This window comes from Megalops cyprinoides, chromosome 5 (assembly GCF_013368585.1).
Source record: "Megalops cyprinoides isolate fMegCyp1 chromosome 5, fMegCyp1.pri, whole genome shotgun sequence".
Taxonomy (NCBI): Eukaryota; Metazoa; Chordata; class Actinopteri; order Elopiformes; family Megalopidae; genus Megalops; species Megalops cyprinoides.
This window is the reverse complement of record NC_050587.1, coordinates 18931862-18946155: the sequence shown is the minus strand read 5'-3', so window position 1 is coordinate 18946155 and position 14294 is coordinate 18931862. Positions and strand designations below refer to the sequence as shown.

Genomic DNA, 14294 nt, shown 5'->3' with positions numbered 1-14294 from the left:
CCCACTGGAAGTTATGGGTGAATCTAAGGGTATAATGGGTCTCCAGTCCTCTTTATCTTATATAGTAAAGCATTATTCTCAGTCACTTCTGAAATGCAATATGGAGAGATGATGCACCTTAGTATTACAGTTGGATTAAAGGGATTTTACGATGCTAGTCACCATGTACAAGTTACTGAATGATGACTGTGACACTGGTGTCCTATGATGTTTTTACTGGACAGGTTGGTTTCCATACACTAAATTCCACTTGAGAATTCCATTCGTGTTCCCCAGAATTTTTCACGCAGTTTGACTGCTAAGTATTTGAAAGGGGTTCAATTATGCACAAAACATGCCAAAATTAATTTCAATAGGATTTGTGACAAGAGCTGAATTTTTCGGGCCCATTTGTTCACAGCAGGGATTTTTTTGATAGAACAATTTTAAATGCTACACAAACAAACACGCTCACATGTTGACCTAGCTCAAGCTGGAAAACACTTATGGAAACTCCCCTTTGTTGAATCGTGTGAATCATTGTAAATATGTTTTGTGCAAGCAGTGTGTTTTATCCCGGCATGTTCGCTTTTAGAATATCTAAACTAAAATTTACCATGGTGTTTGTGCCTTTTATTTCCTGGGGAAAGCTGCAATGTATCCATATACAGCAGAATGCTTTTAAAATGGCAGACCTTCATAAGAACAGTTTCATTCTGCCATGTGAGGACTGCTACCTGGACAGGCACTCGCTTTTGAAAGAGGACCTCCTTCACATAAATACGCACACCACCAGTTTCCCACTATACCACAATCTGTTACAGCTTTAACTCCATCCTGGTTCAGTAATGGGAGACAATATTATGACATTAGTCCATCTTGGATATACAGTGTCAGATGCCACAAATAAATGTGTGTTTGGGTGCATAAACAGATCCAGAGCAATAGGAACTTTAAGCAACGAGGGACCACTCACTTTTTACAGGCTGATGAAATGGCATTTTATCAATTTCCCTGCATATCAAATCAGAGCAAGTACCTGTAATGTTAACAGCTGGTAAATGTAGCACTTAGGTTCTCTGAAATAAGAGTGTTATCAATTCATACTATATAATACTTCTGAGGTGTTTTAGTAATTTAATAAGTGTTGCATATATTGGTAAATATACCGAAACTTAATTGTCATTTCTGCTGAAAACCATAGTGGAAGTTAAGGCATTCACCATTCCCAAAACAGGTTTTCACTGAAGTCATTACTGAGGTCAGTTCCTTGCATACAAGCAATTACAGAGGAGAACCTTGTACTGTGAATTCACTTTCATCAAACAGCCACGTGAGGTCCAGGAATCAGTATTCACAGGAACATGACAGCTGCAGTTGACTGTAAATGAGGTACTGTGTGGGAAAACCCATATGGAATGAGTTCCAGCACTGAAGATATGGCCTAAATAATCCCTCTTTTTGCTGCTGAGTGACTCCTCCTTAATGGAAAACTGCCACTGCCACTTGTCTCTGGTGTCTCATTGGCCGTCACAGTGGGACCTGAAGTCAAGTGAAAAGGTCAGAGTAATCCACGCAGCCCGGCCTCTGTCCACATGGCTTCAGCAGCCGCTCCCCTCCTGACATGGTAAGGGGCTCCCCCTAGTGGCAAGGAATGGAAAAACAAAAAACGCTACATAATACACCATGACTGAAATCTGGAGCCAGTAATTGTGCTTAGAAATTACTTGGCAACAATCTGTTGCATCTGTATGAGAGGAAACAATTTATATAAAAGAGATTTGTGCATGGGACAGCAGAGATGACATATTGCCTTTTTAGATTTATATTTTCCAATGGGAATCACATCAACAATTGAGTTTTTCCTCATACTGCAGGACAGCTACAAATATAACAATACCTCATGGTACTCCACCAGGTCAGTCAGTGTAGGAAATTTGATCTGGTCTCCTAGCAGCATGTAGCAGTTCTCTGTGGCATCGATGAGAAAGTGCTTGTATTCATCTTGGCATCGATAGGAGAGAACGTATCCCTTTATTCTCTCGCTAACACGAACAAGGAAGGACCCAGGTTCCCCCTGACTGAGCAGGGCCTCTGCTTCCTGTCTCGTGATTATTCCTAAAGGAAACACACCTCGTTACCTCCAGGTCTCACATTACAGGCTTGCTGTGGAATGAACATTCCTTAAACAGCCACAACAAGGGTCAGAGGAACTGCAACTACAGAGAAAGGAAGTTAAAAATCACTCTGAATTTGATACATCTTACTAACTAGACATCAGCCCGCGTTCTTTCAACGTGACACGTCTGTCTGGAAGCATCCAAAGATGTTTTACCCAGACATTTGAAACATTTTGTCCTTTTGTTCCTTCTTTTTTGAAATACGGACAGCTTTGCTAATGCATTTCAGAACTTTGCTGTCTTTCTCCTAAAGGAGACAGCCCTGAGCATTTCACATAGCCGTCAGTCAATGCTGACTCGCCTGCCCTCATACAACATTGCAGATAGACTTAATGTGAAAGAATGTACTGTAAAGATCTGCAGATACACTAATGCATCTCTGAAAAATTCACAATGCAGAACTGTCTGACTGATAAGCCTGATAATAGTACTGAGACATACAAGTGCTGAGTAATGGGTAGAACAGGTTGTGAAAATAATCCAGCTTTGGGAGGCAACTTTCAGATAAGATCAGATTTTTTTTTTTTTTTGCTATTGATGTTGGCTCTTTGTGTGTGTGTATATATATATATATATATATATATATATATATATATATATATATATATATATATATATATATATATATAACAGGCAGTTTTTATACAGAACACCATAGGTTGTTCTTACTAACAAAATACAACTAGACGACATCTGCAATGTGTCAAATGTTTAACTGTGCACATGGATATCTACCACATTTCTTTTTTGAGATTTTCAAAAAGGTTTTTCCTCAAAGAGGAGAGTTAAGATGAAATATCACAATGATAGATATAAAACTAAGGAGACTAACTTCATAAAGGAGTATTGGTGTTAAATCCTTTACCTGAAAAGGCTGCAATTTCTGAGTAGGATCAAAAACTTGTTTTTTGTAATGTGGACATTTCACCACTAGATGGCAGCAGAGGATATGCAAAAGTTTTGCACTGACACCAAATCGCCCTCAAGTGACTTATATTCAATAATGCCATTATTTTGTGTTCACTCACCATGGAACCACAGAGCGATGCCACTCTGATCCCTTAGGAAACCAGCTCGCAGGGGTAACTGTTCCTCCCGGAACCAATGGACAATGTGGTCTCTGCTGGAGGAAGACAGAGTCCTACGTACACCTGGCTTGCTCTCAATCACACTGTAGGGGGAAGGGAGAGAGGATGTTAGTCAGCCCGTGAACAAACACACTGACATTGCAAGTCATGCATGTAAGCTGCCTGCTTTGATTGGGGTGCCTCTGCTTTGTCTAATAGAAAATCCAATGGATTAAATTGTAGTATCTCCTTTGCAGGAATGAAGTTCATGAAGTTCAGCATGGGCCAAGACTAGAGAAATATCAGAGGCAATGCTGTTGTGGTTGTGATCGCTCACACATGAGAAGCCCGTACTGTTCAAAAGTAAAGCTTCACACATGCTTCAATGCTCAAAATCAGGCTGGAACTCAAACTTTTTTAATATACAGATATATAGATTTATAGATATGGATTCAAGTCTGGTCACCTGCACATTCTCAAGATTTGAGGCTCAACAAAAACTTATTTACTTCAAACTTTGACACTTGACTTGACATCTAACCTGAGTCCAGCTCATTTTTACTTGCATGGTATTCAGTTCAGAAATTGGAGCTACCAACAATCTTTGCTTTTGTCAATAAAAATATATATCATATCATGTTCAATTGTGTTGTCTACCTAACAGATTCCTACCCTTTTAGCAAAGCAACAAGACAGAAACTGCATGAAACGGAATTTCTCTGAATGTTGCACGGCGACAGTGAAGGCACTACTGAAAGCACCACTTGCAAACAGCAAAATAAGTCATGGCATTTATTTAAACCCAAAAATAAAGGAGGGGACCGAATTCTTTTGTGATTCACAGTGGGAGACTCACCGACTCAGCGTCTCGGTGTTCACAGTTATGGTCCTGGGTTTCGGTTTTGGAGGCAGGGCTGGCTTGGCACCCCCGAAGGCCTTGGACATGGCGGCCACGCGGCCTTGCTCGAGAGCCTTCAGCGAGCGCCTCCTGTGGTCCTCCCGCATCTGTTTGGCTATGGAGCGTCTGCGCAGGTCTGCAGCTTTGGACTTGCGCACTGACGAAGCAAACGTGCACACACACTTGGGTCACTTCCAGCGTTTTCGCAACCAAATTAATCGTTTTTTTCCCCCCGCAGTAGATTTATCGCATGATTTTTGACATTTTGCTACCTTGAGAAATGTAGATTACACCACTTCCTGTCCAGAATATATTCATCGCAGTATTTACTTGTCTGCTTCTTTGTGAGGGGGCTTTACATTTACATTTATTCATTTGCAGATGCTTTTTATCCAAAGTGACTTACAAGTGAGGCAGAGTACAAGACAAGCAAAAGTCATACAAGGAGTCACAATATTAAAAGTGCTGCATGTCTCAACAGTTGGCCAGGCAAGGTACAAGTTGGCTGGTAGAGTCACAAGTACATTAAACCATTAAATGTTAAGTTTTTTTAAGGAAATCAGAGTTTAGAACATAAGAATTTGCTTTAGGTGGTAGTGATTCGGCTATTGAGTTTAGCCCCGTTCAATTCTGAGGTCAAAAGCGGAGGCCCATTCAAATGTTCACAGTATGTGTGAAAACCCAGTGAATCATCGATTGAGAGAGATACAGCCAGTGTAATGCTGTTCTCCTGGCCAACTAACTTTGTGTGTTAAAAGTTGCAACACCCCTGATTTCAAAAACATGAACCATCCTGTTTATCATGACATTCTATATGTGACATATTCCCTGCCTGTTGTGAAATTCCCTTTACAAGGCACAGCGGCCGGCTCTGGGAGGATTAAAAAACAAAGTGAACAGACCAAGCAGTTATATAAAATGCCCCCCAAGGAAGTGTGTGATTGCACCATTCATTTCACACCTTCACAGGGGTTTGTTTTATGCTGACACAGCTTATAAATAAATACATATTAACTCCCCCCCGAAAATGAAAATTGATATGCAGTACATGTGAAATAGCGGCTGTAATGTAAGCCATTTATTTGCAGTGGGAAATGGCAAATGGGAAAATGGGAGTACTGCTGCATGCCAGCGCTCACTGGCAGGCTATGAATTTAAACACTTCCGAAGGTCTTCGAAAGTTACACTGTGGACAGACTGCAACTGAAGGTCAGTTATGATCTCTGGAAAACACTGTGGTTAAAGATTAACCTGCCGTTTGATGCTGAACTATTTCATGTGGAGGAGAACACAGCATCGCGGAAATCAAACACAACCAGACTTCGTGGAACCAGGAAATGGCTGGTTTGAAACAAGCAGTAAGTGAACAGCCAGGTCTCTTCACAGAGCTCCACTGCAGTTCAACTGATTAGGCATCCAGCATTCCAGATAATGAAGAGAATTCCAGGAATGATGATAAATTAATGTGTTTCATATAAGCAAACTGTTTTTAATTGCTCCTCCTTAAAGCCTCTAGTCTTTTTGTGTCAGGTAACACCACGAGAATTTAGGACCATGACAAATATCTGACTCACTGAAACAACACATACCATATTCAAACGGTCATTCCTGTGCCTGTTCAAAGTCCACAGGGTTTTTCCCACTTATCTTTAAATGATTCCACATACTTAATATGGGGCGTGTCTATCTGAAGGGTTTATCTACGGTAAAAACTATGGTAGACGGATTGTCAAGATTGTCAAAGAACTTAAGGTCACCACTACAACAATCCACCCAGTGTGATGTAGTGGGTTGGTAACCCAAAATTTGCAAGATTGATTCCGAGATAGGGCCCCGATACTGCACTTTTGAACATGGTCCTTCTTGACTTGACTATTTAGGTGTATATACAGAGAGAATGTAAAAAAGCAGTGCAAGTCATTCTGCATAAGATGGTCTGCTGAAGAAATAAAGTCTTGTAACCTGGCTGTGACATGGATCAGCATATGACAGGTGCTATTTTGTTCTTACGGTGTGCAAAGCCCATTAAAACCCCTTATGGGTCTGGAACACAAGAGTTACCAGGCCTTGACTGAGGGCGTTTGAATCAAACCATAGTGTGTTTGACCCCTTGGTTCGGTTCATTTGCGTAGGTCAGAACGTAGTAATCGCACTCAGGTCCGCGCCAAAATAATCAGCCCGAGACCCCCAAAGAGAGGTGGTCTCGATCCGCATCATCTGGCAAACTCTGGTGCGTTAATCTATTTCCGGAACATAAACAACAAAGTGACCAATGAGGGAGCAGCCTGCTCTTCTTTTACAAATTTTGGTCCGTTTAGAAATAATGCCATGTGAAACCGAAACAAACCTACGTCATTATGCAACATTGTAACAATTTATTCCCTGCTGCGCACCAAAGCAATTGAACTATAGGTCTGAAAATGCCCTGAGAGTCATGCCTCTGATAAGGCCAGTAAGTAGGGGGTGCTTACAGGTCTCCTGCCACTCTTTGTCCTCCCTCTCCTGGACCTGTACGCTGCGCTGCACCTCCTTCAGGTCCATGTAGATCTGCTGCGTCCGCTCCTCCGCCAGCCTCCGCACCTCCTCCTCCGCCTTGCGCCGCTCTTCTGCCTCCCTCTTCTGGGCAACGAGAGAGAAAGAGAGAGCGGTCAAAGCACAGTGCATTATGGGTGCACTTTAGGCGTTAGGCTACACTTGGTCTGCATGTGAAACATGGCGAGTCTATTTAAATCTGTCAGGATATTTATGTCAGGATCTTTCTACTTCACATTTGCCAAAAGAACAATTAAATGCCAGTTCCTCATAATCTACAATCTATACAATCTATATCCAACTTGGTATTGTATTCATGAGTTTCATATGCTTTGTGTCATGTGTATATAATGGTAGACCTTTCACGAGAGGAAGGTAAGTAAAACCACAATCGACAGTGAACTGAATCAAATTCAAATGACTCTTGTACTAATTCCTGTCTGAATGCATTAGCACAGCAAATATCAAGTAACACACAGGAAGCAGTTCCTATCATTTGCGTGGATTGCACCCTTGATCCATTCCAAATGAAACTTGTATTTTCTCACCATTTTGTTTCTCTGCAAATGATTCTGGTAAACACTGAAAATAAATCAATATTTAACCTTTATTGTGCATTTCCCACTTTTTTACTCAACATTTAGTAACTGGCCATTGTAATTTAGGCTTGTCTTACCCTGACTCATGCAGAAGTGTATATCAGCCTCTGATAGACACCCACACCTATGCAACTATTTTTCACAGCGTACCAGGAAGCAGGTGCCATTTAGAACACAAGCATACCACCCCAATGTCATATGAGTAACTCATGGTTTCCCAAGCAATTTGCAGGGTATGAAGAGATAAGCAATGAGGGGACCCTGGCCAACCTTCGCACCACGATCCTCCATTGACCAAAGCCAATTCGCTGTGAGCTTCCAGTCATTGTCAGCAGATCAGGCCCAGGTTCAAACCCCAGCTGCAGGGCTCAGCATGCACTTGGAACAAATGCCTTAACTGTCTGAGCCACTTGGGAGCCCTAATATTTAACACTTTTGGGCCAAGGACATTCATTTCTGTGAAGGTCACAGACTAAAACCCATTTCTACACAAGGAGTTACCAATACACACATAGCTCAACAGAACACAAGTCCTTTACTAATACCTCTTACTGTATTCTAACAAGGGATTTTAAAACATTGATGAATGTAACAATGGACAATGGACAGAAGTCTTTGTTCCGCATAGCCGATTAAACTGAGTACAAGAAGCACCCATACAAGAGGGCAAGGCAGTGACTTCCTCAGACAATCAAATTCCTCAAAACCTTTTTTCCAGCCTTCTGATTGGTTGACAGTGGGCGTGAAGCACTACCTTTAACTCCTCCTCCCTCCTTCTCTGCTCCTCAGCGGCTGCCTGCCTGGCCTGGGCCTGCCTCTTCTCCTCCTCCCTCCAGGATTCCAGCTCCGGATCCACATAAATGCCTGAGAACCTCTTCACCAGCTCCGCCTCCTTCTTGGCCCTGCCCCCACAGACATGACATGTTAGCCGCCATATATGCATATGGGAGATGGGAGCTGCAAATGCGTATATTTAATGATGTATTTGTGTTCTCTCTCCACCGTCAAAGACCTGAATATGTGTGTGCAGCTGCCGTTCCATCAGCACTGGATTTTTTTTCTTCGTCTAATCTCTTACAGTTTGTTAGCAATAGACAAGGGTGCCAAGTAGACTAAGACTTGAATACTCAAATCCCTAATCTTCATGACCTGTTTTTGTTATTTATTGGATCAGGAGATGAAACACATGTGCTTTTCTTCAGCCAGCTGCTCAATGAGACCAAATTCCAGCAGGTTTTTAAAGAACCTGATTTTACCAGTTATGCATGAGCCACACCTTTGCATGCCTGTGTGGGTGGCCAAGTCACAATGTGTCTATGAAAGCAGAGTGAAGGAACTCTTTCAAGATGCAGTCCAACAAAAACACACTGATATGATGTATCAAATCACCAAATCAGTAGATTAAAGAGTCTTGCTTTGGGAGTAACAATATCACCTGAAGGAGGTCTTACATATTGTGTCACTTTTGCAGGGTTTCACTGGATGTGTAGTTTTTAAATGATTTTTGACATAATACATATTTTGATGTACAAAAGTGAACTATATTCCTCTTCGAAGGTTACGCATTTTACAGAAGCCCTACTGCTGACTTAGACACAATTGTTCTTCAAGACAAAAAAAAAACAGCATTTCTGATAGAATCAATGGAAGATGATGTCTTAAAAATTCAGCTCACACCAAAAGTGCTGTCAAAATTGCTGTACATAAGTCAAAACAGGTTTAAAGTCTGAAGCATTAAATTTCAATGGAGTAAGATTCACATCAAAGAAGACACAAAGACTGATAAAGGCACCGGGGAAATCTGGATTCAGGAAGTACATTGTTATACCTTTGCGTCAAGAGACGCATGTTTCAGAAACAATGTCAGTGTCACTGGGGCTGGGGCAATGGCAGGTCCCACTGCTAGGAGGTCGGGAGGCTAGCTGTGTTGTGGAAAAGTACACACCACAGGGAGTGCCTGCAGCCGATAACGCAAGTAGCAGCTGAGGAAATATTTAACCCAAGCACTTCCTGCCTGCGAGAGCAACGTGCACATTTGCTGTGACCTCAGGGTATTACTGAAGAACGCCTGAGACTGCAAGTGAAATTCACACTGCTGATACGACAAGCTCAAAGCCCATCCTCAGAATGGGAGAGATGTACTGCGTATTCATTTTCGCACATCGCCTCGGCTTAGCTCACCTGTGGTCAATATGGTCCGATCTGTGACTGGAAACCACGACCACTCGGTTCAAAGTTCAATGCCCTGACTACCCGTCCCCAGCCCGAGCAGAAGCATTCCCTCCACAGTCACACAGCTGCTTTTCTATTCAGTGAAGTTATTTTGGTGACAACTGCCATTAATGCAAACAAAAAAAAATCATGGCTCTATGCCAGTGAAGAATAATAATAACAAACAAAGGACAGTTACAATCCTGCCATGGAACTACATTGCTTCATGAAACACCATGAGGTAATGTAGAGTTGTTCACTGCAATTCCTACTTCGATCAACATGACCAAACTATGACGGCACCTGAATTGTTTACAGAACTGATGAGTGACAAGGGGCTGTAATTAACAGTCAGCGTACTTACAGTGGTCTTGTGTAACCTCTTAGTTACCGGGAACATGGCAGTGACCCTGAACTGATTGCTGCATTACAGTCTAAGACGAGATATGACTAATGGGAAAACTGACTACACTGTCTTTAATGTGTCAGGGCTGTAAAAGGGTTGTACATGCCAACACGAGGGTTCAGATCGTGTCATCGGTTCCAATTTATTTCAATTCCAGTTCAAATTAGTTTTTTTCTTGCAGTTAAGCTGACAATTAAACATTTATAAACTGAGTTGTGAACTTGAGAGATTATGACAAATAAGTTTAGCACTGTATGTCTCTCATATACTTAGTCACCTACTATAATAACCAATCCCTTCTTGGTTCACAGACTGCCTAACAGTGACACTGTTCTATGAATTCTACTTTAACAGGAAATAACATTTGTTTTTCCAGGTAATGCATTGCTTTGAGAGGTCACCAATTACATAAGCTGTTAAACCAGACATTTTACATATTTCATGTAATTGTAGGCATTTCTTTCTTTGTCTAGCAAAACTGAAAGAGTTTCTAGGTCACTGCTTATGGTGGTCACACCCTGCATGCTTAGCTATTATGCATTTTCATGTTGGTAGCACAGGCGTTTGACATTTACTAACAATAAGTAATGGTCAGATACATTGGAACAGAAGAACAGCTATTTGGTTTGGCTGCTTTACTCCCTATCATTGTAGTGTATGATGAATATACAGTATTTCAGTTCACAATAAAGCAAGGCCTTCCTCCTTAATTATAAACATTGTATGACCTGTACACATCTTGCCCTTGTGCCTGTTTGCCCACTATATGCACTTTTGTACGTCGCTTTGGATAAAAGCATCTGCTAAATGAATAAATGTAAATGTAAACGTCGATATTGCAACTGGCTAGGTGACATCTGGATTATTACTCTGTATGGCGAATACACCATGTGAATACAAAAGTATATAGGCCAAAACACTTTGGCAGCTTTGCTACATGCTCTAATCCTTAACATGCTCAGCTGTATCTAGTTTAATCAATTATGAGAAACTCTGCAATGTAACAAGAACCAGATGACAGTTTCGTTCTTGGGGAAAGAAGAACTACGGGCCTCGCACATCCTCATGATCATTAATTAGTACCTTCTGAACTGAAGTGTAGGGTGTGCTTCATCACAATTGGCACTGTGGGTTTGCACTGTGTAACACAGCCCTGCCTACAAAGGCCAGCAGCCGTGATGATGTCACCTCCCATACCTGAGCTCCTCAGCCTCTCTCTGGGCCTGCTGCGCCGCCCTCTCCGCCATGATTTCGTCACATATCTGCTCATAAGGCTTGTCCGCAGAGTGCTCCCCCATCACCCAGACCCACACGTCACTGTCTGCTCCCATCAGCCAGGAGATGCACTTCCCTCCAACTGTGGGCGACACACATTCTTTCAAACCAAGGCCAGGACCTGGAGCATTCAAACCACTTTTTTTTTTTCAATCCATCACACAACCCAACTGAGAGGGTACAGAGGGTCTACTGTAAACAAAACATATTCAGAAAAGCTACATGTTGGTTACAGCTCCCAAGTGCATTTTTCTCATAGGCCTGGACTTGAACAAATAAGCCTGAAATGATGCAAACATCCAAACTGATCCAAAAATCAATTAAACACAAATGGTGATGTTGCGGAAGGAGCCCCCAAACAGACTGCTGGTCCAACAAATTTCCAGCTTTGTTTGAGCAGTCACTCCCAGCAGCTGTGTGGAGTTGAAATGGATTTGAAATATGGACTGAAATATGACTTCACTTCCAAAACATCTACTCCACATGAGGTACTGAATATGAAATCACCCACAGCTAAAAGGGTCAAGGTTATCAGTGGGGGGCAAGAGGGTGAGAAGGGGGAGGGGGCTGTGCAGTACCTTTCTTGGGTCTCTGTGGCACCTCCATCTTCTCTAGTCCTGCCTCTCTCTCTTTCCACCTCCGAACCTGTTCCTCCCTCATTTTGAGGAAGAGGATCTGTTTCTGCTCCTCGTTCAGTTCCACGAGGAGCTCAGGTTCGATGTACATGTCATTTAGGATCTGCTGAAGCATGGTGTTGCTTGGGGGGGGGGGCTGAGTGGTGTTGGGAAGGGTAGATCTGGGCAACACGCAGTTCAGGAGTCTAAGTGGGAAACTGAGGAGTGGGGCCAGGGGGGTGACACCACCACCAGAACAATAACACACAGCAATTACAGTCCTTGTGAGGGGTTGTCCATTGCAGGTTCTCCAAGATCACTGAAAACAAATAAAGCACACTTTAGGCAATTCTATACCAAATGTAAACCACTGGAATTCACAGGAGTTGCTTATTGGTGGGTTCCTACGTGATATACCTTACTATTTTACATTGAATACCTGTAATTGACAAACTTTGCTAAGAACTATTTTGGGGGTTTGGGCACACTATGAATGCTACTTGCTTTTGTTATTGAGCCTGAGTAGAACCTGAAAAAATATTACTTCCTGATTGAGCTGATGTCAGACCAACAATGGTCCAGGGCACTGAAGGAAAAAGGAAGTGAGTGAAACAGGACTGTCAAGATCTTATCTCTGCATTTCTCTCTATGAATACTGATTCCTAAATGTGGGTTTACTTTGACACACAAGTAAATGTAATACTAAGCACGCAAGTAAATGTCTCCGACAAGGCAGATTTCTAAATTATTGGCACATTCCTTGGTTGTATTCGGCATCACGTTTTTGACTTTTGGCAAAAACCTGACGCTCAATGTAAACTGACAGAACAATATAAGCCTTTATATCAGTATGGGATCCCACTTTCTCTGGAAAACCTTAATATGGTATGAACATTCAAGGATATATTATTACACTAAAATACAAGTTGAATACAAAATGGCAGAAACACATCAATTAACATACTGCTTGCACCCCCCATACATACACTTAACTAAACACACGTACTCCAAGATGGACCATTCCACAATGCCTCTCCCGCAATTTACATATTTTGATAGTGAGATCAATGCTAAATCTGCAGTGCAGCCGACACCTAACATCTACCTATTTATATGTGTAAACATTATGTTTTAAAACGCTCTTAACTGTATTCAGGACAGAATGCTAATCACCCTGTTTGTCTTCTATATTATGTTTATCTTTTTAAAACCAATAAAGCCTTTGTTCATTCATGGGTCTTTAGTTGCAGTATAACATGGCGCTAAATGAAACAATAACAAACGGTTAACTGTAGAATTCTTCACAGCACTGGATTACCGAGACGTAACTTTCATGCAGTAACCGTGTGAATGGGCGTGGGCACGTGTGGTATAGCAATTAATTAAAATAACAACAAGTCAACTGAACACAAATGAAGATCTGTTAGTTGTCTGGATTATTTTAAAAGTCCTTCAAATAAAACTTGCCTAACACACGCCAAAGCATACGATAAGATGCATCCTTACCTCCTTGGTACGGCGGAAGAAGATCAAGATAGCTAAACGCTACTCCCAAAAACGTTGCCTTTTTTCACCAATCCCAAAATAAAATAGTGTAGCTACCAACCAGGAAAGCACTTTCCTCTAAGCAGGCAGCGGCTAGGATATAAACTCGATCAGAGCAACAACTGCAAATGAGAGTTGATAACGAACTTCTCCGTGATGACGTTGTATTTACTTCGGAATGTTTCACGCTCCCCCGGGCTAGGTGCACTCATTTTATTTGGGTCAGACCGGCATGAATCACAGTATCTGCTGTGACTTCTGCCCTTCCCCTGCGCGTGGTCTTCCAATCTTATGATCACTGTTTTATAATCCTTCCACTGATATCATTTTTTGTAGGAAAGGTGCTTTCCGGCGTTGCACTAAAAACCAAGCGACCAGTTTATAGCCTGTCTTCCGCAAACGGAAAGATTTCGACACCCCTACCGACATCAGCCTGACGCTCTAAGGCTAAGTCCTACCCTAGACCTAGGAGCCATCCTTTACTTTACAAGTGTAGGTACTTACATGAATGACTTCGGCGCTGTGGTTCATTTTAAACAAGGCACATTCCTGTAAATTGTGACTTTGAAGTTTTAGCACGCTGTACGCGTTGTTGGTCTCTTTCATTAATTTCAGTGTACCGTTTAGGCAAATGGACAACATTCATGCGCATATTATAATTTAAACGTTAACAACATAAAATCGTGTATATCTTACAGGCTGAAAATGGACTGCGTAAAATGAAAAGTACAGACTACACCAGTAAACCCGCAAATGCGTCTGTGCGATATGCCAGGATCGTCAGAGGAAGAGATGGAAATGCTCATGTACAAGTAGAAGGAAGAATCTGGATGCAAAAGGATTGTAAACAGGAAGCGTGCATGTCCTGTTTCAGGTGAAGGACTTCCACTTTGGGAGCTCAGATAGAGAAAGCAGCCTCACCCACAGGGCTATGTGGAAATGAAGGCCACTGTATACAACAAGGATGCAAAGGGGTGTAATGTTTCAC

At 41.9% G+C, this 14294-nt stretch overlaps 1 protein-coding gene across 2 annotated transcripts; it reads right to left on the bottom strand.

The window, feature by feature from the left end:
* Positions 1–2: 2 nt before the first annotated feature.
* sh2d4a (SH2 domain containing 4A) lies at positions 3–14080 on the bottom strand. 2 transcript variants are annotated; one of them, XM_036529051.1, is made up of 9 exons: positions 13811–14080; positions 11726–12080; positions 11070–11229; positions 8010–8157; positions 6596–6743; positions 4083–4281; positions 3188–3330; positions 1880–2097; positions 3–1620 (listed from the first exon to the last, which is right to left on the bottom strand). In XM_036529051.1, exons 2-9 carry the CDS (start codon positions 11895–11897, stop codon positions 1528–1530), a joined length of 1281 nt encoding a protein of 426 aa, XP_036384944.1. In that variant the 5' UTR covers positions 11898–12080; positions 13811–14080; the 3' UTR covers positions 3–1527. The 2 variants fall into 2 exon arrangements, with proteins under 2 accessions (XP_036384944.1, XP_036384943.1); XM_036529050.1 differs by lacking the exon at positions 13811–14080 and adding an exon at positions 13268–13734.
* Between the last annotated feature and the right edge of the window lie 214 nt (positions 14081–14294).